We start from the raw sequence: 25,553 nt of genomic DNA, 5'->3' as shown, positions 1-25,553 counted from the left end.
TCATAGAACAACAATAATTTAATCAATTTTGGGAAATATTGGTGCAACAAATAAGAACAGAAGGCCTTTTCCCCTTCATGTGCTCGGGGCAGTCATATGTTTTAATAAAACTTCTGAGAAGAGGAGAACATTCTGACATTTAGATTCACAGAAGATTTCAGGTTATCAGAGAGTAACAGGTGAAGATCAAACTACACTTTTAATCATCAACAATTTGATCAAACGCTTCATTTTTTGGAGGTTTGTAAAACTCTTGATGTGACCTCACAGACTGGCTCGTCGGCCTACTGTGGGTTACGGAGTTTGTTTTTATGCAGGTGCTGCTTGAGTCTTCGACCTGATCCAGTCCACGAAGTGTGTGACTTGTGTGTAGACCCCGGGTTTGTTCTTCCGTCCACACTGATCCCCCCAACTCACCAGACCGTAAACAGAGTGAGTGTTGTTCTGATTGCAGGTCAGAGGTCCTCCGGAGTCACCCTGAAACACACGAGACACGCTTCAGATGCTGATAACGCTGCACACAGGACGCCGCCGCTGCTGCACACACTTTACCTCAGGTAAATCGACCTGCTGATATTTGGAGTGATAACCTAAATTTTGGAGTGATAACCTAAACTTAGAGCAACAATCTGTCACTTTTCAACCTTCAAACAGTCGATCTAATAGAACAATAACCTCCAGCAGGGAGAATGGCGTCTCTCTCATGTCCACAGAGCGCCCCGCTCGCCTGTTTTCAGCACTATGTAACTTTGTCAGCGGGCCGAGGTCATCTGGTGAGAAGCGCATACGTCTTTACAGTTCACACAGCAGCCTTTAGATACAAAGCAGACAGTTAGCCCGTCTCTGTACTGTTTGATACAACGACTGAGAGAGAGAGAGGGAGGGAGGGAGAGAGGGAGGGAGAGGGAGAGGGCGGAGGAGAGAGAGAGAGAGAGAGAGAGAAAGAGAGAGAGAGAGAGATAGATAGATGCTGATCTAGAGGAAATATTGGACGCACTTTTACACATTGGACAGAGCTTCATGAAACAGAAGGCTGCACGTCCGACGTCAAGCTGGTTGTGTTTATTCACTTTGTTTTATTACGGTGTAATTGCACTAAAAGTCCTTCAGTGGGCGCCGAGGAGCACCAACCTGAATTCCTACATTATATTGTTTTAACGGTCACATTTCCTGGACTCACCTGGCAGGAATCCACGCCTCCCTGCAGGTGACCGGCACAGAACATAGAATCATCCAGAACCCGGTTGTAAACAGCACGTTCATTGCATTTGTCCTGGTTTATCAGCAGCACGTCGGCCTCTAACAGGTGGTTGGATCCATAATTAGCTGCAAGTCAAATTGGATGAAGTGATGAAAATCCTGCTCAGCGTGCATGTGACCCAGCTCAGATATGTGAATGAAATGACGACTTTATAGAAGTGGTCTTACATGTCTCTGTGGCCCCCCATCCAGAAATGGTACACTCCATCCCATCAGGCAGCAGGGCGTCAGGCAGACACGCTGCCTTCACAAACTGAGTCTCATTGGCACAAACTCCGTTAGCCCCGCTCAGCCTCAACAACGCTTTAAACAACAGTTTCAACAAAAAAGTCACACATTCAAAATGTTCAATTCTTCATGTTTACACTTGTCAAAATGTCCGATACGCCATCAATAGCTCTTCTTAAAAATGACTCCATTATAATCGATAATATCAAAAGACACCAAATCTTATTCTGAGACAGATTGTCATGGGGAGGGTTAGCGCTGTCCCCTCACAGCGAGGAGGTTCCTGGTTTGAATCCCTGTCTGACAGGAGCCTCTCTGTGTGGAGTTTGCATGTTCTCCCCGTGCATGTGTGGGTTCTCTCCGGGTACTCCAGCTTCCTCCCACAGTCCAAAGACCAACCAGCTACACTCACATTCACACCTACGGACAATTTAGAGTCAGCAGTTAACCTAACGAGCATGTCTTTGGACTGTGGGAGGAAGCCGGAGTACCTGGAGAGAACCCACACATGCACAAGGAGAACATATTCCACACAGAGAGGCTCCTGTCAGATGGGGATTCAGACCAGGAACCTCAACAGTGTTAACCACTGCTCCCTCGTGCAGCCCCGCCCTTAGATTTAGATAGAGGTGGGACTAAACATGAGAGAGTGAAGAGAGAGAGAGAAGAGAGATGTGTCACCGATGTCGTTGTAAACAGCTGATGAAGTCTCTCTGTAGTTCTCGTGACGGATCGCCTCCTCGACATTCACAGTTTGTTCTGAAGGTTCCTCAGTGTCCAGAGACAGAGTCCCCATCAACACCTGCATGTCCTTCCTCAACTCTCTGTGCAAACACAAGCAGCATGCAACATCAACACCTCTGGAAACACGACCATTGTTAGAAGAGTGAAAACATCTGATTCAGCCCCCACAGGAATCTCAGTGACACAAACCTTCATCACTTGATTATACAGCTGATGAGAGACAGGAAATGTTGGGGGGGTACATGGGTGGTGCAATGTGACTGCTAGGCTAACCGCCGCCCCTAAACTATTTTTTTGAAGGTAGACGATCAGTGCCGATACTGTATTAAAGAATGAGAATTTAAACAACTACCAGTTCTTATATCAATGTTTCAATTTTTTTTTGTCTTTCATTTACGTTTCTTATTTGAACGTGTAAAGGGTCTTTCAGAAAGGATGTGGTCTCATTGTCTGTGTTGGTGTGAGCGCAATGTCTCGCTTGCTGTTGGTGCGGAAGTTAAAACAAACACCTTGGAACATCCAATAGGAGGGAACATCAAATTACAACTTACATGCAGTGCCCGGCCGTCAGCACCCAGCAGCTCTCGATGAGAACTCCTCCACACAAGTGTTGGAACTCCTGTTTGGAGTTCTTCGGTCTCACCTGCACGGACACCTGCCAGGGGATCGCACCTGGAGCCACCTTCAGACCCCCAAAGATCCTGGTGATGGCTTTCTTCGGCTGAGGTTTCCCACAGGTGGTGAACTGCTGAGGGGATGCGGGGGTGCTGGGGATCAGAGGAGTGGTTGGTGCAGGAAAAGTGGACGGAGCCTCGCTGGGGTTCTGGGTAGTCGGGGGCAGGGTGGTTGTTGGTTTGGCGTCACTTGTGGGTTGAGGGTTTGTGGGTTGAGGGTTTGCGGGTTGAGGTTTTGTGGGTTGAGGCTGTGGATCTGTGGGTCTGGAAGAGGTAGGGGGGACGTCAGTGGGTGTTACACCTGAAAACAAAGAAAAGACAGAATAAGAAAATGAGAGTGATGCTGTAGAAGGAGAAGATTTGAACCTGATCAAGATTAACAGACAAGACCCAGGCCGAGGCAAGACCGAGACCAGTCCCAGACATTTAAGATTCGAGTCAAGAGTAAAGACAACACTAACCGAGACCAAGACAATACCAAGACCGAGATTAGGACAAGACCGAGAACACAACCAAGACATTTATGAATCAAAACTGAGTAAAGACCACAGTAACCAAGACTGAGACCATACCAAGACCTAGGGAAGATGGAGACCAAGACAAGGCTGAGCCAAGAACAAGACAGTTATGGATCAAGTCCAAGTCAAGACCAAGAGGGACAGAAGCCTAAGGTCAAATCTGAACTCGGGCCACCCACCTGAAGGACCACGGTCTCCGCACATTGGGCACATGCACCAACCACTAAGCCATCAGCGCTCCCGTAAAGAGATATCTGTGACTAGAAATTATTTGTTGAGATCTGAGTTTTTGCAGGTGTCTGAATAACTCACCAGGTTAGATTTCCAAAGAGACAAAACAAAATCTGAACCCTTTTGCAGTTTGAATTACACAATAAGTAAAGAATTAAACGATGCACTGTACGCACTTTTCTGGCTTTCACTGCTCACCTGTTGGATCAGGACACTCGACCACGTCACAGTAGTCCCACAGCAGGCGGCGTCCTCGTCTGAAGAAGCACCAGGGCATCCTCTCGCCATCCGGGTTCCTGTATCAGATACAGCGTCTGATTCAGCATCATCTTGTAGATGTTATCTGAATGCAGGGTTTGTTTTTTTTTATCTCCTGACCTGCAGAAGTTGTGAGGGCCGAGTCCGTCTTTGTCCTCGAAGGATTTGAAGGGGTCAACTCCATTGGCGAGGATGAAGTGAGAGTTCCAGTAGAGACATTCGTCGCCGTCGTCTGTCTCGCTCACTTTCCCCCGATAAGACTCTCCGTCGTCCACATAGCAGTCGTCAGGGCCTGAGACGCATAACACACACTCAGACATGATGATAATAATTAGTTTGATTTAAAGACGCTTCCCAAAACACCCGAGGTCACCTTACAAAGCAGAGACCTCAAAGTGATGTGGTCAATGGAGGGCAGTCTGGAGAGGCGAGTGACACGGTTTGTGGATGGACTTGAGAGGGACCAAAGAGAAATTAGCTGCAGCGATCAAGGCCAGAGGTAACCAGGGTGTGAACAAGCATGGCGGTACTGTTAGGTGTGAAGGGCGGGCGGAGGCAATTAATGTAGCATGGATGTAAATATGCAGACCGGGGGACATTATTGATGTGAGCTTGGACTGAAAGTGTGTTCTCGAGGATGACACCCAGACTTAAAACACAACTCCACAGCGCCCTCTGAAGCAAACTATTGAATGCCGATATGTTTGAGGCATGACTTTTCTCCCACTCTGATCACTGCTTCACACAGAAACATGTCAGTGTTACTGTTGTTCTTAGTCCCGTCTTTACATACACTGTGTGGTTAAATAAACAGCGTTCATTGTTCAGTATTTTTATGTCATCAAAAGTCAAAAATGTGCTTTCGTTCGGTTTAGTCTTTCAGGAGTTTGACTGCAACTTTTAAGAGTTTAATTCCTTCTTCAACCTCAATGTCTTTCAAAATAGATGTACACTGTAAACGGACTTCAACTTGTTTAGTTCTTTTCTATTCTACTGAGTGACGACTCAAAGCTCTTTCACACCACAGGTCACACCTCCACACTCACACACTGATGGTAGAGGCTGCTGAGTAAAGAGTCCACCAGTTAACTCATCCATTCACACACATTCACACACCAAGGACGAAACAGCGGGAGCAACTTGTGGTTAAGTGTCTTGCCCAAGGACACATCGGACATGAGGCTGCAGGAGCTGGGGATCGAACCCCGGACATTCCAGTTGAGAGACGACCGACTCTACCAGATGTACTTCTGGATAAAAACGATCATTAAAATAAAAGAGATCGTTTTAGAGCATGTGGTATCAAAAAGTATCAATTTTTTAAAATGTTTAACAACCTTATTTTGGCTTTTCTGTTTGGTTTCCTTTGTGCAGCACTTTGTTCAGCTGCTGATCCTGAACAGAACTTGGGTTGATGGAAACATAATGGACTTAAATGTCCGGTGCAGAATTTACCGACATGGCAGAATCGTCCTCTGTAGCCTTGCGGACACTGGCAGTCGAAGTCCTTTCCCTCTGTGACGCATGTCCCTCCGTTCCCGCATGGGTTGGGCTCACACAGGGAATCTTTGGACAGAAACAATCAGCAGGTCAAGAAGGACACTTGAGGGAAAGAGTGGGTGTGTCTTATTTGGAAAAATATATCGTCCTTACATGTTCTGCAGTTCGGGGGCTGAAAAGGCGCTTTGCATTTACACTCGTAAAACGGAGGGGCCGAGGTCAGCACGCACTCTCCATGCCCACACCTCCCTCTACGGCAAAATTTTGGACCTGAGATGACAACATAGAAGATAACATTTACATTTTGAGTCTCCAGCCCATCAGTTTTACTATACAGGGATTCTCTTCACACCTTTCTGGCATTTCTTCCCCTTGAAAGGTCTCGGGCAATCACATTTGAACTTTCTCTTTCCTTTCTGCTCACACACTCCGTCATGGTGACACGGGTTTGGATTGCACACACCTGAGAAGATGGAAAACAAGATGAGTTAAAAGTCTTTCAGAAACGTGGCGTCGCAGTGATGTGGTCTGAACACTTCGACAGAGTCTGTGGGTAACGCCTCTCTCACCTTCTGGCTCCTGAAGTTCATAAAGCCAGTCACTTGAGTCGTCATCATCCTCCTCATCGTCATCGGAAGCTCCATCAACGGCCGAAAAGAAGATGTCTGAAACATTTTCATCTTTTGTTAGCTCTGTTGTCTTCCTCTCTTCCATCATGAAACCTGGACATTCTTCAGGTTTATCACGCTGACACTCTCAAATGTTTGCACTTAAAGGATGATACATTTTAAATTAAAAAATTTGAAATACTCAAAGGTCAAACCAAGATGCACTTACCGTTAATTATGTCCTTAAAAGTGTTTTTCTTTTTGCCGTGACCATTATGCTCATGATCCTGGTGGTCGTGATCATGGCGATGTTTCTTGTGCTTTTTATGTTTCAGCTGAATTATATTTGACCCCATTAGAGTCATAATGTGTTGTTGCATTTCATTGAATCACAGAAAATCGTAAACATGGACAACAAGCTCGTCTGCCACCAAACGCATCATCAAACTTTTCAACATTGCTATAAAGAATTCAAGTTTATCGCATGACATCCACAGTGAATACTTACCTCAGCCGGTATGAGGAGCACCGCAAAGAGGACGAACAAGAAGCAGAACTTCAGCTTCATGGCAGCAGCCGATCAGAAGACGTCCAGCAGAGTACAGAGACAGTGTGCAGTCTGTCAGATCACTCACACTCTTCTAAACATTTGTGTAAGGACACCAACCTTTGGTTCAGTGTGGGTGTCTGGCATCCTTCCCTGCTGCTGACTCAGAGTTATTGACTCTAATTTAACTCCTCTTTTTATTCAGGACTAACATGCAGAACTCAGATCATCCTGCAAGACTTGAAATGAGCAGATAAAAGTCGCAAAATCAAGTTCACTGTCTCTGCAGAAAATAAATTAATTAATGAATTATTTAAAGAAGTTTGGTATAAAAAAAAGCGAAGCAGCACAACAGCTCAGAGATCATGTTTGCAAAGTAGCATGTTTGTTTGGATGTAGACTTTGGATTCACACAGAGTGGGTACACATGAGGATACATCTCTGTGTGCTCTTTTGGTCTCTTTTACACATACAACATCAGCCAGGAGCCAAAGCATGCTGGAATGATATGAAGCTTTGAAATAAACACTATGGCGTCCCACAAGGGTCAATATCGGGTCCTATTACATTTATTATTTTATGCGGATGATACAGTCGCATACACTTCTTCGTTTCCTCCTTAGTGACTGCAGACAATGACCTACAAACTGTGTTTACTGTTGCTCAGAGGAATCTTTGTACTTTAAGACCCGTACGTAATGACAACAAGACTCAAATAATGAGTCCAGGTTTATGTCAACAGTTAAAGTTGGTGTTCAGATACTTTGAAAATGAGAAGATTGGATACATCCAAATATAGAAAAATCTGGTTTACAAGGAAGAATCTCAAGCTCTGTAACTGACTACGGTGATATTTTTAATATCTGCTAACTCATCCTTGGGGAACAGTTCGACTCAGTGTACCATGCTGGGTTGTATTTTTTTTATCTGGTTTAGGTTTCTGCACACATCATTGGGTCCCATATGAGACAGTAGGTTTGTCTGACTCGATGGCTCATCGTGATTAGCATGAGAATAAATCTACTCGCCCCGATGAACCATTGAGCGGTGAAGAGGATTTTTGTGCTTTTTTCACTCCTTGTAAGAAAGATAAACAACACAGGGTCCATCCACTCCTGAAAAAAGGGAGGAGAGTTTCTCCTGTCGATAAAGGAGCCGCAGAATTATGCCGATCCCTTCCAGGTGTATTTTCAGGTTATCTGGATCACTGACACCCTGATTTACACTGATGCTGAGCGATACTGGGGCCACACATTAAAAAGAAGAACACCAACTTCAGCGACGCCACTGATCCTGAACAGCAGCTGGCAGTATGTTTGAGGCAGGGCAGAAAACATACTCATGTTCAAAGACCTTTAATACATATGAAAACAACATGTATGGTCCCTTTTCTACTCTGATGAGTCACATTGTGCAGAACAATCATTTAATAGCGGCTCCAACAGAGTCCATGAGAGAGTTTTTAACTTTAATAAACGGTGAAACTTTTGACACGTCAGTCAAGACTTCACATAAATATCCGAGCAGCAGAGAGTGGAGGGGCGGACATTTTTCTCTCCACAAACATACACAAATCAAAAGTGAACTTCACAGAGCAGGACAACTTCATGGACATGTTTGTACATAAATATCATTCAGCACCATACGCTTTTGAGTTTGACCTTGAGAGAGGGCAGGTATTGGTGACCGCTCTGAAGAGCTAACAAGAGCTTTTGTCTCTCAGTCTCTCTCTCTCTTTGGAAAGGTTCAACTCACTCATTGTTTTAATAAGATTATAGTTTTTAGAAATTGCATGAGGAGGATTTGACTGCGTCCTCAATGCTCTGGTTTTAGATTCAGACTGTTTCGAGTACGGAGCTCTTTTAGGGACATGGACTGAAAAAAGAAACGCTTCTGTTGTGTTTCAGAAGTTTACTCCTGCTCACAAGAAAATGTCTTACAATGTTACAATTCACTTAGCAGAGGCTTTTATTCAAAGTGACGTACATAATAATCCATTCACACACTGATATCAGCCCAATATAAGACCCATCTTTTGAGTCGTATTTAAAATCATGACAGAATTTCAGGCCGATTTCTCGTCATTAGTCGCACAGTGAACACTGAGGCATGGCGGCCGATCACAGCTCAGGTCAGCTGATCCTGACAGGTTGGATTATTTTCTTTGTTGTTTGATATTTTGGTCGTACAACTGCACACACTCGCACAGTGAGAGCAGAGCTGCTGGACGATTCCCCGACATGTCATCAGCATGTGTACCCGTTTAATGTATCTTCTTATTTGTTTATGATTTTGCTGCTTGTTAGCTTGTTGTTGGTGATGCTAAGTGTGAGAGCATTTGAACCCAGACGGCCCGTTTAGAGGCCTAGGCTGTATACATGGGGCATACGCACCAACCACTAGGCTACCGGCGCCCCAACAGGTGGGTTTTAGGGTGACAACTTCAACACAGAGATCTCACTCCAACTTTTGTCAGTGGGAGTTTTCAAATGAAACTTTACTGACTTTGTGAATGCTCCGTCCCGATTAACCCTGAACAGTGTGAGTTTGTGCAGTCAGGTCAGGTCGTACAGTGTGAGCACAATCTTGACCTTTGGTGGTGCGTCGTAAACAATTCAGTCGAACAGTGTGAGCTGACATTCTACCACGACTTTTCTACAATCGTAATGTACGCCGTGCTTAAGGAGCTCCGTAGTAGAGCATTAATGAAGAAATAACAGTTCACTTAGAAACAGTCCATTATTAGGAAGTAACGCAAACCCAGCAGCCAATCAGACTCAAGGATACTCAAGATCATGGTAGATTGTTATTAGAAAGAAGCCTCTTGGATACACTAAAAGCTTTTCTGTAGAGACTCTAACCCGAGGTCACTGGTAGGTGAAGCAGCGTTACAGATAACAATGGGATTGGCGTTGGTGCCATTGTGGTCGTGGCCAGGACACAGGGCCAGGTGGAGGCTGTCTGAGAAGGTTCCGGCACAGAAGGAGAACAGCTGCGTCATGTTTTCTGCCTCGACAAATGTCACCAGTCCTGCAGGGAAGCTGCACAGAACGCCCACTCTGCAGATGCAGTTTGTGAAAGGCAGCTGATGGGGCACCCCCCCGTGCCAGGCTGTGTACTCCCCATCGAAGAACTCCACACACCAGGACTCACCCCGGCGCCCCAGCCAGCAGTCCTCAGAGGGGCCTTTACGGGGGATGGTGGGGTAGGTGACCCCCAGCTCCCAGTAGGTCTTCCCGGTCACATCGATCTCCCAGTAATGGCGTCCGAAGCTGAAGCCCTGCACGCTGAGGACGTTGAGGGTGGTGTCGAAGCGAACAGGTGGGTCAGGAAGCTGCTGCCAGGTGTCACTGTAGGTGGCGCTGTCTCCTTGCGGGGAGATGATGAGCTTTGGGTGGGCCGTCTCTGGATCCAGACTCACCTCACTGGAATCTGGAGACAGAACTTGAATCAAAAACATGTAAAAGGAGAATCTTTGGATATAAAACCTGCAGAAATGAGACTAACAGCTCCTGATGAGCTTTTTGATGATCGGCGTCTGTGAGTGGACGAGCAGCAGCAGGTTGTCAGTCAGGTTCAGGATTTGCTCTGCTTTGACGTCATCCAGACTCACGCTGCACGGGTCGGTCCTGTTCAACAGATCCAGCACCCTGCAGGATGGAGAGCACAGAGACGTCAGCTGCTGGTATGCTGCTCCATATTTTAATCATCTTTTATGATTTCAATACCTACCTTTCTGCTGTGTCCACATCGTGATGCTCAGGAAACGAGAAGAAAGACTGAAAACAGCAACAACAAAAAAACAAGATTAAGACAGAAAAAAGTTGAAGGTGATAATATTTGTAGTTTTCATACGGCAGACCTTTTCACTCTGCAGCACGAGCAGAATCCAGAACCTCAACAATCTCATATCCAGACTTTCTAACATTAATGAACACGTATACATGTGGGGGAAATGATTTTATAAAAAACATAGAAGAAGAAGAAGAAGATATCCTTTATCAAATTCACGATGTGATCTGCTCCGTTAAGTTAAATCACCAAAGTCTCCGGATCAGTGTCGGTCTGGTCCAGGACCACAGAGAGTCTGGCGAGGTCCTGCTCGATCTCCTGAATCAGAGAACAGTTTTTCTCCATCAGCGCGTCCAGAGCTGAGACCGCCGCCCGCTCCTCCATCTCCAGGTGTGCCAAGGTGAGCCTCAAGTCCTGCTCCAGGACCGCCTGGATCTCCTGGTATTTCTGCACGATGCTCTCCCGGATTGCTGAGGACTTTCTCTGAAACGGGCATAAAATGTACCGACTGATGACTTCATTAAATCATGTAAATGTCTTTTTAAATGTCAGCAGCACCTCAGCTGCGAGGAAGTGTGGACAACAGGAACGAGAAGAATACAAAAGAAATTCTTCCTGCATATTAAAGGAACAATATGAGACTTTTTGATCCAGAAAATGTTGCCCTTGAGCACCAGCTGGAAACCATAACAACTTGTGCTGCATTGTTTTGTTAGCATGCGAATGCTAGCGCTCTTTAGTTAGCTCGTATCTTCACACAGCATTTAAATTTACCCGAAATGACCGTGATCTAGAAACGCTTACATGACATTCAAATAAGCAGTGAGTACAGAATGTTATTCTCCTTTTCTCTAGTCCCTCAATTAAACAGTTATTTCAGAGGATATAATTGATTTCTGCTGCATTTATGTTTAAATGTTGCACATTCAGCCTATAACCCAGATGCTCTTTTGTAAAGTGTCTCCATTGTCCACACGAACCGAAAACATAAATCCAATGAAAGTGTCAGAGTGTTTATAGCGGATGATAATTTGCAACACATGTCCGTAAGGCAAGGCAAGTTTATTTATATAGCACATTTCAACATCAAGCCAATTCAAAGTGCTTCACACAAGACATCAAAAGCATCATGACAGAGGAGAGAAAAGAAACATTAAAATAGAACATAAAAAAAACTAAAAAAATCACTGGAATTATTAAATCTGAAAATATGTTCAAATAAAAATAATTCAAATGAAATTAATTTAAATAAATAAAGTAAAAATATAAAAAGAGTTAAAAGTTACAGTGCAGAGTTAAAATTTAAAATTGTTTAAAATTGTTTAATGAAAGTGTTTAGCGATGCAGAGGTCAAAAAATGTTAAACATATGGCTAAAGACCTCCTGTATCTATCAAAAAATACAGTCCTGAGGATTTGGAAATGTCCAGGACCGGCTGTCGATTAAATTAGGTTTAGAAATAGAAGATATCAGCAAAAGAATGTAAGCAAAGCAGAGAGCAAGAAGAAAAGCATCTGCACTGTAAGAAAGCAGGAAGCACGTAGAATAGCTTTTACTATAACTAGTAAAAGTAACTACGTTACTATAACAACGTAGAAGAGCTTTTACTATAACACAGTAAGGAACACAGAGCAGGTCACTTATTGTTAACTGATCAGTTTAAGGACATTTTAATACATTATGTTTTTTTATTTCTTACTTTAGCTTTACGTCATATTTCCATTTTTCATTTTTGTCTTCTATTTTAATATATTTCATATTTTATACTCATGGTTCTTGTTTTCTGCCTGCTCTAATCATGAGGCACTTTCTGTAAATCAGTGATGTCAGAGTGTTTTGTTGAGTGTTTTGGACTTACTGTGATCTCTGACTGCCGCGCTGAAAGTTTCTTCAGTCTGTACTTCACCGCGTCTCTTTGTTTCTGTAACGACTCCTGATGCTTTTCTAACGTCTCCTGTAGAAAAGGTTTCACACACACATTCAGCAAAACTCTCCCGACGCCACTCACTCTCCTAATTTTTGGGGAAATGTGGCGGCAGAAGCAGTTTTCAGTCAGGCTGTAGATCTACAGATTTACTGAAACAACTCTCCTGTTCCTTTGAATGTTTGATTAAACATGTTTGATATTTTCTGTATTTTGTGTTTTTAAATGGTAGATTAGTCTGTGTGTTCCCAAGAATATATCAAGATTAAAAACTTCCAATTAATTTTTTTATTGTCATAAAACGACTGACGGGAGACGCAGGTATCTGTCTTCTGACCTCCGTGTTTAAAAGTACCCAGATCTTTGGCGTTACTGGGCCCATAGATCACGCTCACTTGGGGTCGTAGTCCCGTGGCTCTGATCTGCGTTCATTATGTCGACATAATATCTCTGCTTTTCAGCTTTAACGACTTTTAGAACCTCATGATTTTAAAAAGGATTATTTAAAGATATAGTATGTAAATCCACCACCTGGGGGCTCAATCAAGATGACATCGAGGCTGGCGGGGAATCATGGGAGATAAACACGTTGTGTCTGTCATAGCGGTCGCCGCTACAAAACACATCCTGTTACAACTCTAAAATGAAGGATTTCTCTTTGATAACTGTTGTAAATATTTGAGATGATGTAAGTACGCAAAAACAAATATATAACGTAGGTTTGGTCCATTTTTAATTAATTTTGATATTTTAGGGGAGACATCTCAATTCAATTCTCCATAATATTTGTTTAAATGTTCATATTGGGAGGTTGATGGACCAATAAAAATGTATCCGCTGGTTTACAGACGTCTCTTTCCCAACGTAAGCTCATTGTTTGAAGTTTAGTTTAGTATTTTATTTTGGTAACCTGTTCGTGCTTCCTGTTTTATTTTGTCTCTCTCTCCTTGTGAGGATCGTCTCCGTCATGTTCCTGAGTTCTCAGTCGGCCTTTAATGTTTCATGTCAAGTTTTACTTCATGCCTTTGTGTTCCCCTCCTCTTTGATCGCCCTTACCAGTTTCACCTGTGTGTTGTTAGTCATACCTGAGTCTAATCATCTGTCGTATATGTAGTGTTTGTTTTACCTTCCTGCCAGAGTTTCTCCTTCTGATCTATTTGTGCCTTGTTGTGGATTTTCTTGTTGTGGACAGAACCTTTTTTTTTGTCTTTTGTTGAATACAGAGTTGTTTTGGTTCATCCCTCGGGAACTCCACCTTTTGTTTAGCTTGACCTTTACCCGCCACACTTAAAGCCATTGCACACTGAGTCTGTTTTTACCTCCGAAATTGACACACATTAAAAAAAAAGAAATACGATCTCATGTTGATTAGATCATGTTTGAACACTGATTGACACAACACTCATTATTTTTCTTGCAACAGGTTTGATTTCCTTCCTTTTTTTGGATCCATCCCTCTGTGTGTGTGTGTGTGTGTGCGTGTGTGTGTGTGTGTGTGTGTGTGTGTGTGTGTGTGTGTGTGTGTGTGTGTGTGTGTGTTTGATCTGCGTGATGATGACGAGACATTTCGTCTCAAACTGAGAATTTTCGCAAATACTAGAAAAAAAAGTGTGTAAGGCATGTTTTTTTTACGGATTATGGATCCAAAAACAATTTCCGAAAAAAATAAACGGACTCAGTGTGCAAAGGCCTTTAGATAGATAGATAGATACTTTATTGATCCCGAGGGAAATTCAAGGCTTAACGCCTCGTTTGTGTATTGAGGCAAGTCAACCCCAACTTCCATTCAGGGAATCTCCGTGATATTGGATGTGGTCCCCTCAGGAGTATTAACATGCCTTATGTAGCTTAAAAAACACAATTTTTGGATTTTGTATGAGTGTGCTAGCTCAGCTAACAGGCTGCTAACGAGCTAACAGGCTATATCCTTGATTCAGTTGCCTACTGTAAGTTGATTGTAGAAGGATTTTGTTTGATTATAAATAATGTGTTTATCTAGTTTTAACTCATTGTGAATCTGAGTGATGTTAATCTACTACAGTAAAATATGTTTATACTTTATGAACAGTATGTATTAGTTTGATAAAACAGACTAATTTAGCACCTCCCCCACGGCACGACAGAGATGCACTTCCTCTCATTGGACACTAGGGCTGTGTCCGAAATCACTCCCTATTCACTATATAGTGCACTATACACGCTATTTTGTAGTGCTGTCCAAATTCAGAGTGACCATGGTCATACCCTATATAGTCCACTCAATGTATCCCACAATGCATTTTGAAAAGTAGTGTATGAGCGATGGTCACTATGCGAGCAATATATACCATCATGCATTGTGGTTCAAAAGATTTTTACGAGCAGAGAGAGGCGTTTGACTCGGCTGCTCTCAAACGGACGAGAGGAGCGACCAGCATGAACACAGAAACTCAATAAAGTTCATATTCAGAGCGTTTTACTGAAATCTATGATCAGTTTTAATAAAGGTTAAAAGATCGTCAACTTTAGTGATGTTAGTTTGTCTTAATGATGATGACAGACGAGAAACCAGAGTCTGTGAGCATAAATAATTTAGTTTTAGTCCGAAAATATGTCTCATTATGTAAAATTCAATATTTTATAAGTATTTAGTATTTGTAAATGACTCACGGAAATTCATACTGTTATTTACCGTTGTTATTGATTCTCGGCCGTTGTTAAGCTGCGCGACAACAATGACGTCACTGTCAGCGGCCGGTGAGAGAGCAAATAGTGTCCGAAATCATTTTTAATTTTGCTGAGTGAGTGCACTATATAGTCCACTGCATTAAACTCACTACATAGTGAATAGGGAGTAGGGAATGAGTGAGTGATTTCTGACACAGCCTAGGAGGCATCATCCATATATTAACAGATCTACGGACACAAGTCACATGTGTAAGGGGAAACAAGGCATTATGGGAACAATTATTTTTGGGTACTATGGCGCAACATGACGCTGCAATACCAGGTTCGGCCACAATGTAAAATTGTAAAAAAACAGTCTGTGCATTTCCTGGACCCCCTCTTTATAGGCACTGAGCTAGTTATTGTTAGCTAACGATAGTATGAGGATCCCTGTCAGCTGTCAGTCAGTGTTTAAACAATAAAGCTGGTGAAAACATGAAGCTGGACACTGAGACTGATAACTTCTCTGTGCAGCTACACTATAAGTGTAAATGCTTTGAACTGCATATTCAATCCTGACAGATCGAGTGTATTGGTAAATTCTAAACTGATAACGTAAATAACATCAGAATGATAATGTGAGCCGCTCAGCAGCTGACTCAGACGTCCTCTCATGTCTGAGCTCGCCGTGTTTTTATTGGTGCAATGTGAAGACAGGAAGCAGAGAAGAAGAGAAGGAGACGTTGGTCCCTTTGGTGCAGCCCAGGATCCGATGGTTCATGGTGATTTAAAGCTTTATTGGCTTAGATTTCAATACAACAAATGGCAGTGTGGGTTTCATTTATAAAACAGTTCTTCCAAACACAGTCTGCTTCTGAATGTTTTGATCTGCGGGTCGGTTACTGTACGTTTGATAGGGCGTTAAAATAGATCACGATGTGTCCTTCTGATACATAAAGGGAGAGTGTGGCCTGAGAAGAGAGACGTTTTCTTTAAGTCGGGGTCGGATGATGTTTGGAGTGTACAGCCGGCGAGGGGAGGAGCCTGATGGCGTGTGGATTAATTTCTATGAAGATCCTTAAAACAGCTGATGGGTCAGCTGGCCGCCCCCCCCCCCCCCCCACTGTTTCTGTTTTGTTTTTTTAATTCAAAGACTCACTGAGCCGATTCTTGCAAACTTTGGACTAAAACAGTTTCAGCCCAAGCGGAGGGAAGCTGACACGTGTTCAAGCTACGAGCAAAACGGCGCCATGAGGTTCGAATGTACTTACAAAGTTCCACAGGAATCATCAGCAACAAAGAGGAGGAACAAACAAGCACGAAAGAAAGGAAAGCATTTCCACCCGAAGCAAAGAAAGAAGAAAAAACAAGCAAATCAAATCACATGACCCTATTTATCGGTCATTTGCATTCTTTGTCATATTTGAACTGAAGAGATTCCCGCTCGTGTTTCCTGTGCAGCTAACTGTAAAAATCATCCTGCTCACAGTCTCAGGAAGCGTCAGAGCCAAAAGAGTCCGTCTCCAGCTTCCATCAGTGTTCCAGGAGAAAAAAGAAAGATCCAGAAGAAAAGGAAAGAAACCCAAAAAAACCTACATCTAGAGTACAGAAGTCGTGTGCTATCTGATGAATGTACAGAATGTGCATGCTAGAAGAGCTTGGCCCTCTTTTTCATGTCGTTGCGTTTCCACAGGGGAAGCCTGTCAAACTCCTGGATCTCCATTCCAAAGATGTCAAAGAACGTTTCAGGTGCTAAGTGGCGCTAGAATCGAGAACAAAGGGGGAGAAAACAAAGGAGGGGAGGGGCGGGAGGGGAGGGGAGGGGGGGTGATTGAGATTAGCACCGAAAGCCATAAAAAGGGTCACAGCAAAAATGACAGAAAGCAATGGATACTGCACGTTCACGGCTACACTTTTATTTGTGTAACGTTTATTTACACAAAGCAGAGAAATCCAGAGTCAGAAGCATGTGGTGCAACAGATCACGGCCCAATCACCCCCACCCCCGGTTTGAATACCTGATCCAGGTCCTGATAAAAATCTTATCCTCTTGGTTCAACATAAATCCCTGTGCAGAGTCTGAGTGGAAAGAAGGCTGTGTTTAAGTTGTGTGGGTGTGTGTCGGAGCCATTTTTGATTAATTAGCAAGCTTTTTGCAAACTGCTTCTACTTTTCTCCTCTCACCATGTGGTCGTTTATTTTACAGGAATCAGCTGCTGGCTGCGTGTGACAACAATCAGAAGGTTAAAGGTAGGGCTGGTCATTTTGGAAAGTTAGTCGGATTTGAAAAGTAACATCTCAGGGCGCCGTCTAAACCACCCCTACCCTCGGGATCCTTCATCTATCACGATCCCCAACTACACACACAGCGACGCCGCATCACAGCTCTGTAACAGAGCGGAGAGACTTTATTTTTACTTTGAACTTTATTCAACTTCATGTCTCGTTCATTGGGATGAACACCAAACTTTAGGGTCTCTTTTCAGACCCCTCCTCTCCCTCAGTCGTCTCTGAAAGCTTCCTGAATGTTTCCTCTGGTTCGTCCTCTTGCTTGAACTCTTTCTCGCTGCAGCCGTCTCTGCTCCTGTCTCTCTCGCAGCTACGAGTATGGAGGCAGTGGTCATTTAAGTTTAACTTTCTCTGCCGTCCTCCGGTACACGGGGAACACACTGCCGCCAGACGTTACAGAAGATATAAACTAATGCTGGATCAAATGACCAACACTAATTCTAATTTGTTTGTAAAGTTGGTGAGAAATTCTGGTTTGAAATATAATTGTTTAATCAAATGTTGAAATCGCTTTTTATATTTCAGACTGTTAGAGTTAGAGTCAGAGGGCCACTCACAGGAAAGGCTGGACTCCTGAATGGGCACGTTGACGGGACTCCACAGAGGCGTTAGCGTTAGCATCCTGGCTAACATTCGCCTCCTCTGTCTGGCTGGCTGAAAAACGTTTGCTGACTTTGGTTAACAATGGGGTCAAATGTCTCCTTTCTCTCCAGCATCCTGACTTTGTGCCGGTCCTAACATAGCTATACCCAGCCCGACTTTACTGGCCTAACAGTGAAGTTCAATGGGCTCCACGTTTTACCTAATGTGCCCCCCCTCCATGAGCCTGGGCCCCTGAAAGCTTCCCCCTTTGTATGGGCGGCCTTGGTAGTCATATATATATAGTGAAATATGTGAGGATGCATCACATTAATACGACGCAGTGTGACGTGTTGTTCTATAAAAAAAACAGTAACAGTCGTGCCCAGTTGAGGAGGCGATTCATAATTTCAATATTTGTATTTTTTACCAATCTGGGAAATGTTCCGACCCAGGACTTAAATCTGTGAAACGTCCTGAACCGTGAAGGTTTGTGATCTGTTGCACCCTAAATCATAAGCAGACAGTCAGGTGGAAAGGTGATACCTCCAGTCTGGTTCTGTCCACATCCCTGGGCAGTTTAGCTCTCCCTCTACTGGTTATCATGAGCATTTCATAGGGATACACCTTCAGAAGGAGACAGGTGTCAGAGCACAGGTAACACCTCCAAACTGGAGTCACACTTTAAAAAAAACTGCAAACCATTTCTTCTATCAAACAGAACCATCAAATTCTGATAAGTTTGTAGTTCTGACTGTGACAGAAAGAACTGTGGGTGGGAGAACAGGAGAGTGACGGGAGGCTCACTGGGAGAGAGAGAGAGAGAGCTGCTTTTAGGTTGTTGGGGGGGTGCAGGGCGCTGTGGTGTGCACGCTTTCTTTAGGTGTACAAACGTGCAATAGTTCAGGTAAGGGCAAAAACATGAAACAGAGTTATGTAACAGGCTTTATTTGAATGCAAACTCAAAATAGATCTAACACCAGGACTGGAGGCCAAATAAATCCACGTGGGAGTGTCTACGTCTTCATGACTTAGAAACTGGCCAATTTGTTAATTTAGCCGAAATGCTCAACAATAAGCAGCTAGAAGTTCTTCGAGGCCAACTCATATCCACACAGTAACGTACAGACTCTTATATACTGGGCAGTATATAGTGATATGAGTTGTGTGTTTGACAGTCTGGGCGTTGGATTCTCCACTGTATGCTGCATACAGTATCCAGCCGCTTTAAGTCACAGCTTTGTGCAGATGAGCATGGAGAAGCCAGCATGCTAAGCGCTACAGCTCCTGAAGCAGCATGCTAAATCAGGGAGCCAGCTAACGTGAGTCTTTCACCTCCAGTAAAAATCTCTTTGAGTTCAAAGTCCCCACGGTAACAGGGAAAATACGAAATGCTAATTATGTCTCGTTTGGGCTGGTCTCTCCTTTTGGTCAAATGAAGCTCGGACTTCCTCTAAACGAGTCGCTACATGTTTATTTGTTTAGACGCTAAAATGAACTTCAGTGAACAAAGTAATTTTTTAAACATATTTCAATGTTTTCATCAGGACAAGAAGAAGAAGATACTTGCTTTTGGTTCCAACATATTAGGCATAGATACTCCCCTGTCCATCCTTGCAAGTGCTGCACGGCCATCCTTAATGTGCTAAAGAATAGAACATACACAAATGTAATATAGTGGAAGGGGTCTGCACGGTTAATGGTCATGAATATGTCCACTCATGGCAGTGGGCTCAGTTTTCACTGGATGGAGCGGGTAGCTTGGATACTGTGTCGGTATCTTCAGTATAAAGATGGGCAGTGGTTTACATGTTCTCTGAATGTTTCTGCAGATTTTACTTCTATAGTGAAAATATGTGACATTTAGCTTGAGTCATAACACTGGTAAACAACACACAAAACAAGACATGAGGCGATGGCTGTACATTGCATTTACAGAACACTGGCTCAGCTACGGGGCGGTGCATGATCAGTGAAATCAGTGCACTCCATGCCCCGTAGTTGACTTTAATCCAACAGTGATGCAAGCATGTAGCAGGAGTGGGCGGAGTGCATTCGGGTCAAGGTGTCTCTTGCAACTCATGAGCAAGCAAATCTATGATGCAAGGTGAGGAGGCATGCCATGTGAAAAAGCAGATGAGAGACATACCTGAAACTCTGCAGGACAACATGGGACAGAAAATGAGACTCACAGTTAATGGTTCTGCTGTAAACTCCCCAGTCAGGCTACTGCTATCTGCAACACTGCTGTCCCTGTTACTATGCAAATCATTCAAAGTGCACGCTGTTCTGCACACACATAGCCAGACATTTATTTATACTGATGCTGATTAGCTCTGGTGAAATCGTCACTAAAATGTTATTCCTGGCAGCTGCTCTCACCTCTGCCTCCTCCACACATGTCACTGTAGCTGTTGTACTGAGTGAAGTCTGTCGACTGGGGCTGCAGGGAGACAAACAACGACGACACAGCGTTAACAAACAGGCGGCTCTAATGTGTATAAAACTAATAAAGAATGAAACAGCAGTTTCTGGTATTTACAGTTCAAGATGCATTCGATGTTAAATTGTGTCCTGGCGTTTACATTATTCAGAATGTCGTTTATCTTTATTTTGCAAATCTTAAATGAAATGATTAAAGTTTGGAATAACGAACTCTCACCCGATGCAGCCCGTTCCTTCCATAGCCGGGCAGAGAGTTCGTTTTGGTTGGAGAAGTCGGATCTGCAACATGAATGATGTTTGAATTAGAATTGGTTTAAGAATTTAAAATGATTTGGTAAAAATCTGAGACACAAAACAGAGACAATTCTAATTTCAAAGGAGGTGATTTCATAATCCAGACACGTCACACACACTTTTTCTTGGACTTATCTGAGGGTTACCCAAACATTTATTTGGGTAACCTGAGTGTATGACCCACAAAATGTAAATAAACCCATCCAGTCCTTTGTTTGTGGTCTGCATAAGTCTTACAACACAGAGACACAGTGGGATTCTGGTAAAAAAAAACAAAAAAACTCCCCTCTCCTGGTATCTCCACCCGTGGACTCCACCCCCAGCCTAGAGCAAAACTTTTACACAGGTCCGCCATTTTTATTCTCGCTACAGAGGAGTGATGTCTCCTGGGAAAACTCAGGGGGGGCTCATTGCATTTAAAGAGACACACACACACCAAAACGGAGCGTTCTGAGAGCTGGTTTAAACAGGGTCACAAAACTCCTCTGGTCCTTGATTCATGTTATATTTTGACCAAAGCACAGCACAGATGTTTCATTTAGACCACAGGAGACTTTTTGAAAAGGTGGAGGATAATATGCCCTCTTTAAAGTTCATGTTAAATCTCTAAGGGGTCTGTTTCTTTGTGCTGTTTTGCGATGGCAGTGTGCCCATCGTCTACACAATACGTGTGCAGCTTAACTGAGTGTTTGGGTCAATGTGGCTTCTCCCTCATGAAGGTAAATAAGAAAATAAAGTGTTCAAGCATCATACAGTGGAGTGGTGGTGATTCAGTACCTGCGTCACAGTTGCTCTGTTTGGGGTCGTATCGCTGAGCTGAGAGGCTTCGAGCATGACGCTCCCTGATCTGCTCCTTTTCCATCTCCTCCTTCAAAATGAGCTTCCCCAAACCAGACTGGATCTATACACACACACACACACACACACACACACACACACACACACACACACACACACACACACACACACACACACACACACACACACACACACACACACACACACACACACACACACACACACACACACACAATGTATGAATGTTACTAAGAGGTTTCTATTGTTAGATATATGTTCTGTGCATGTATTTTAGCGGTGGTAGTGATTCAGTTCAGTCGCACTGACCTTACTGAGATGTTCCTCCTGGAGCTGCTTTCTCTTCAAGGCCTCCTCCTCCTCGTCTTCTCTGGATCGCCGCCTCCCTTCTGAACCTACGGGTGCCACACACAGGCCAAAAAGAGAATGCATAAAATCACACATGTAAAGACACACAAGGCAGGACACCATGCTTCACACGTTCTCAGTGTCGTGAAACCAGAGTTGTACATCAACAGTGGAGTGTAGACGGACAGAAAGATGGCTGCTTCTGTGAGGAGTGCACACAGAAGACGAATTGGACAGAAAAAAGACACAAATGTGAGACAGAGCTGACGAGACAGACGAACAGAGGGACGTATTGGAATATCAGGTCGCATTGACGTGATGCATGTTGTCTCTGCATGTCAGGATTTAACTGGATGTTACAAACACAGAACAGCACAATGTAAGACAGACAGAAAACAGTTTGAAGTCCGTCTCAGTTATCTCTGTCCGGGGATTTGTGGCACTCGAGTGTATCACTAGTAAGGTTGCCAAAACTTTAAATTCTTTCAAACTTTTTTGATACCACGTGATTTAAAACGATAACATCTGTTATTTTAATAATAGTTAGAATCAAAAGGTACCAAAGCTTTAAATAATCTTCTGTCAAATAAGGTCACATATTCTCCTCCTCTTCAACCAGTGTAAATAAGTCTCAGAGCTCCTCAAAACACGTGTGTGAAGTTTCTTGTTCTAAATCCACTCTGGTCCTGTATTTGATCATGTCTATAAACCCCTCTATTTCAGCCCTGCTCAGAACAGGCTGTTTCTGTGTCTGTACCTTTAAATATGTAAATGAGCTGTGTCTGACCATGCCCCCTCTCTGGAAGGGCTTGGGTGTCTCTGGCTTTCTCGCTCCATGTTTACGGTGAGAAGGCAGACTCAGAGGGTCAGAACAAACACCCAGCTGTGGGAGTGTCACCCACCTGGGGGAGGGGTTACTGCCCTTTGTGATGTCATGAAGGGAAAATCTTCAAACGGCCTGTTTGAGCACACATTTTCTGAAAAGTGGAGCAGGCAGAAGACGGAGAGGATGGACTTTTCTCATCATTGGGGGGTTTGTAGACAGACTAGAGACACATGTTAGAGTTAGAGGAACATGGGGAAGTGGATTTTACAGAATATGTGACCTTTGACCAAAAGCTGCCATGAGAGAGAGAGAGAGAGAGAGAGAGAGAGAGAGAGAACTGTCTAAATTGCACAAATATGTCTGCAACAAAAAATGTTGCAGACATATTTCTGTAACTTAGATAGTGTGCAGGAGTTTGCCTAATCAAACACAAGAAGTTACCCAATATTGGGAGCATAGGACTTCTCTTTTTGTTGCCGTGGTATCAAAACAGGTATCAATGTCGTCAATTTTATCAAATCATGTCAACGTTTAAAAACATGCTATGATGACAACCCTAAACACTAGTGCACCTACATGTACAGCAGCTGAAGGTGATGTTAATGCTTCTTCAAGCAGAAAATAATAAGGCAGCAAAAGAAACCAATAAAATGTTTCTCCTCTGTGCAAACGAAACTTAAAGGCAAATATTAAAAATGCTGAAAAACAGCGTGAGCTCAGAGTGAAGCGGGGGTGCAGTTAAGCGTTTACGGCGGCTAGCAGACGTGTCAGGTGTCTGTTTCTGCGAGCATGCCCGTCAAGAGCCTACTGTACCTAACACAACGAGAGAGCAGGGCCAACGGTCGCCCTCGCTCCTCGAGCTGTCGTCCGGAGAGGGAGCGTGGGCAGCGGGGAAGGTGGCGGATCTGATGATGTCATCACCAGCCTTGCTGTGGCGTGCTATGGCGGCCATATCTAGGTTGGTAACCATGGGAACTGATCTATCAATGTCTGGGTCAAAGCCGCAACCACAGGGAAACATCGTAGCATCATTGGATGTGTAATACATACAGAAGACAGAGAGGTTTACATTCACATGAGAGTTTAACTGCTCTGTTCTTCTGAAACCAGCGTCTCAGCTGCACTCTGAGGGGATCAGCATGGGGGTTGCACAGACTTGTTGACTAGATGACTTTGCAGCTGTGTGGTGACGCTTTATGCCTAATGTCGACTAATTGCTAATAAGGATGTGACTGAGCAGGACTCTGACAGTGAGTTGGTAGAAATGGTGTGATTACTGATTTTTTTCTTTCCCATGCATCAAAGCACACGGTCTGCTTTCAGTGTGTTAAATGAGTCAGCCCCAATAGAGCCCCATGTTAAAATGTCCAACTTTACAGCTGCAGTTCCTCCAGTGTCCACTAGAGTCTGTCTCCTGCAGTGAGTCAGTCCCCATAGAGCCCCATGTTAAAATAAACTTGTTTACAGCCTGGTACTAAAACAGTTTGGGTCTCTAGGGCTCTGTTGACATTATATTAAGGCTTAAAGGGATGTAGAATTAGGGGGTGTGGCCTCTTTGAGTGACAGGTGGGAGCTGCTAGATGTCTGCTAGGCCTCTCCTCAGCTAACTCAGTCACTGGGCTTTGGTTTCTTTAGTCTAATAAGTAAACATCTCTGGTCATTGGTAACTAGCTCATATGCAAGCTAAAGAATTAGCCACTGTTTAGCTTTGGTAACTTGGTGGTGAGCTGTCAACGCTGTTTTCAGCCTCAGGTTGACTTTAACACAAACATCACGCCTCACAAAAGGCTGATGAAAACAACATTACTACAGTGACTAGTTAGGACAACGTGCAGCGAGAGACACGCTATAGACAGGAGAGACAGACTTCAAACAGCGACACTGAGGTGACTACATGGTCAGATGAAGTCACAGACTCTGTTGAGTACAGTAAGAGAAGCTTTCTCATTAAAGAACCTCACAACTCACTCAGTCATTCTTTAACAGTCAAACAGGAAGTAGAATAAGAGTAAAGGTACCGTGCTGTTTGTAGATCGGTGGCTTCCTGTAGATGTTGCTCCCCTGATCTGAAAAAACAAAGAAATCAAATCACGATAAAAAATACTTTTAAAGGGTGAACAGATCTTGATTTGAAAGACGATGGAAAAAACACAAGCTGATAAAAAACGGCAAATAGACACACAGACAGACAGATACACAGACACACAGACAGACAGACAGACAGACACACAGACAGATAGACAGACACACAGACAGACAGATAGACAGACACACAGACAGACAGATAGACAGACACACAGACAGACAGACAGATAGACAGACACACAGACAGACAGATAGACAGACACACAGACAGACAGACAGATAGACAGACACACAGACACACAGACAGACAGACACACAGACAGACAGATAGACAGACACACAGACAGACAGACAGATAGACAGACACACAGACAGACAGATAGACAGACACACAGACAGACACACACACAGACAGACATACAGACAGACACACAGACAGACAGACAGACAGACAGAAACACAGACAGACAGACAGACAGACAGACAGATAGACAGACAGACAGACAGAAACACAGACAGACAGACAGACAGACAGACAGACAGACAGACACACAGACAGACAGAAACACAGACAGACAGACAGACAGACAGACAGACAGATAGACAGACAGACAGACAGAAACACAGACAGACAGACAGACAGACAGACAGACAGACACACAGACAGACAGACAGATAGACAGACAGATAGACAGACACACAGACAGATAGACAGACAGACAGACAGAAACACAGACAGACACACAGACAGACAAACAGACACACAGACACACAGACAAACAGACAGACAGACAGACAGACAGACAGACAGACAGACCGACAGGCACAGAGATGGACAGATAGACAGATGGAGCGACAGATATACAGACAGTATTAAAGAAATCTTAAAAAAAAAAAAAAAATGAAGCAAAAAAAAGACAAATATAAAGTTAAGAAATAAA

General features: G+C 43.6%; 3 protein-coding genes across 16 annotated transcripts in view; all 3 read right to left on the bottom strand.

The window, feature by feature from the left end:
- Nucleotides 1-63: 63 nt before the first annotated feature.
- Nucleotides 64-6,732, bottom strand: LOC109987245 (hyaluronan-binding protein 2). The gene is made up of 13 exons (XM_020638270.3): nucleotides 6,530-6,732; nucleotides 6,251-6,356; nucleotides 5,983-6,078; nucleotides 5,766-5,876; nucleotides 5,567-5,683; nucleotides 5,369-5,479; nucleotides 4,034-4,205; nucleotides 3,854-3,951; nucleotides 2,784-3,207; nucleotides 2,170-2,312; nucleotides 1,429-1,563; nucleotides 1,181-1,326; nucleotides 64-477 (listed from the first exon to the last, which is right to left on the bottom strand). The coding sequence occupies exons 1-13, from the start codon at nucleotides 6,587-6,589 to the stop codon at nucleotides 310-312; spliced, it is 1,887 nt and encodes a 628-aa protein (XP_020493926.1). The 5' UTR covers nucleotides 6,590-6,732; the 3' UTR covers nucleotides 64-309.
- A 493-nt stretch (nucleotides 6,733-7,225) lies between these two features.
- Nucleotides 7,226-15,579, bottom strand: LOC109987216 (probable E3 ubiquitin-protein ligase TRIML1). 2 transcript variants are annotated; one of them, XM_065959408.1, is made up of 5 exons: nucleotides 12,219-15,579; nucleotides 10,610-10,843; nucleotides 10,301-10,347; nucleotides 10,076-10,218; nucleotides 7,226-10,000 (listed from the first exon to the last, which is right to left on the bottom strand). In XM_065959408.1, the coding sequence occupies exons 2-5, from the start codon at nucleotides 10,742-10,744 to the stop codon at nucleotides 9,402-9,404; spliced, it is 924 nt and encodes a 307-aa protein (XP_065815480.1). In that variant the 5' UTR covers nucleotides 10,745-10,843; nucleotides 12,219-15,579; the 3' UTR covers nucleotides 7,226-9,401. The 2 variants fall into 2 exon arrangements, with proteins under 2 accessions (XP_065815480.1, XP_065815479.1); XM_065959407.1 differs by having other exon boundaries at nucleotides 10,610-15,579.
- A 127-nt stretch (nucleotides 15,580-15,706) lies between these two features.
- The window catches only part of ablim1a (actin binding LIM protein 1a), a 56,219-nt gene continuing 46,372 nt past the window's right edge, over nucleotides 15,707-25,553 (bottom strand). For 6 of the 13 annotated variants that reach the window (XR_010667025.1, XR_010667021.1, XR_010667020.1 and 3 more), the window contains 8 exons: nucleotides 24,546-24,593; nucleotides 23,341-23,517; nucleotides 21,663-21,748; nucleotides 21,315-21,438; nucleotides 20,461-20,522; nucleotides 20,181-20,241; nucleotides 18,345-19,955; nucleotides 16,625-16,692 (listed from right to left, as the gene is read on the bottom strand). Coding sequence is in view for 1 of the 13 variants with exons in the window: in XM_065959404.1 (XP_065815476.1) it covers nucleotides 16,579-16,692; nucleotides 18,345-18,425; nucleotides 19,369-19,443; nucleotides 19,948-19,955; nucleotides 20,181-20,241; nucleotides 20,461-20,522; nucleotides 21,315-21,438; nucleotides 21,663-21,748; nucleotides 23,341-23,517; nucleotides 24,546-24,593 (836 nt within the window). In the remaining 12 variants the exon portion in view is untranslated. Of the gene's footprint in view, nucleotides 16,693-18,344; nucleotides 19,956-20,180; nucleotides 20,242-20,460; nucleotides 20,523-21,314; nucleotides 21,439-21,662; nucleotides 21,749-23,340; nucleotides 23,518-24,545; nucleotides 24,594-25,553 lie in introns of those variants that run through there. The other 7 variants (XR_010667026.1, XR_010667023.1, XM_065959404.1 and 4 more) reach the window with 6 other exon arrangements.

Source organism: Labrus bergylta, chromosome 10 (assembly GCF_963930695.1).
Source record: "Labrus bergylta chromosome 10, fLabBer1.1, whole genome shotgun sequence".
NCBI lineage: Eukaryota > Metazoa > Chordata > Actinopteri > Labriformes > Labridae > Labrus > Labrus bergylta.
The sequence above is the reverse complement of the archived record's forward strand: the minus strand, read 5'-3'. Positions and strand labels throughout refer to the sequence as shown.

Coding starts and splice junctions, on each gene's coding strand:
- LOC109987245 (XM_020638270.3), bottom strand. CDS start 6,589: ATGAAGCTGAAGTTCTGCTTCTTGTTCGTCCTCTTTGCGGTGCTCCTC. Junction 6,357..6,529: donor TGCTCCTCATACCGGCTGAG/GTAAGTATTCAC, acceptor AATATAATTCAG/CTGAAACATAAAAAGCACAA. Junction 6,079..6,250: donor TTTTAAGGACATAATTAACG/GTAAGTGCATCT, acceptor AAAATGTTTCAG/ACATCTTCTTTTCGGCCGTT.
- LOC109987216 (XM_065959407.1), bottom strand. CDS start 10,744: ATGGAGGAGCGGGCGGCGGTCTCAGCTCTGGACGCGCTGATGGAGAAA. Junction 10,348..10,609: donor ACACTGATCCGGAGACTTTG/GTGATTTAACTT, acceptor TGCTGTTTTCAG/TCTTTCTTCTCGTTTCCTGA. Junction 10,001..10,075: donor CAAAAAGCTCATCAGGAGCT/GTTAGTCTCATT, acceptor TTCTGTCTCCAG/ATTCCAGTGAGGTGAGTCTG.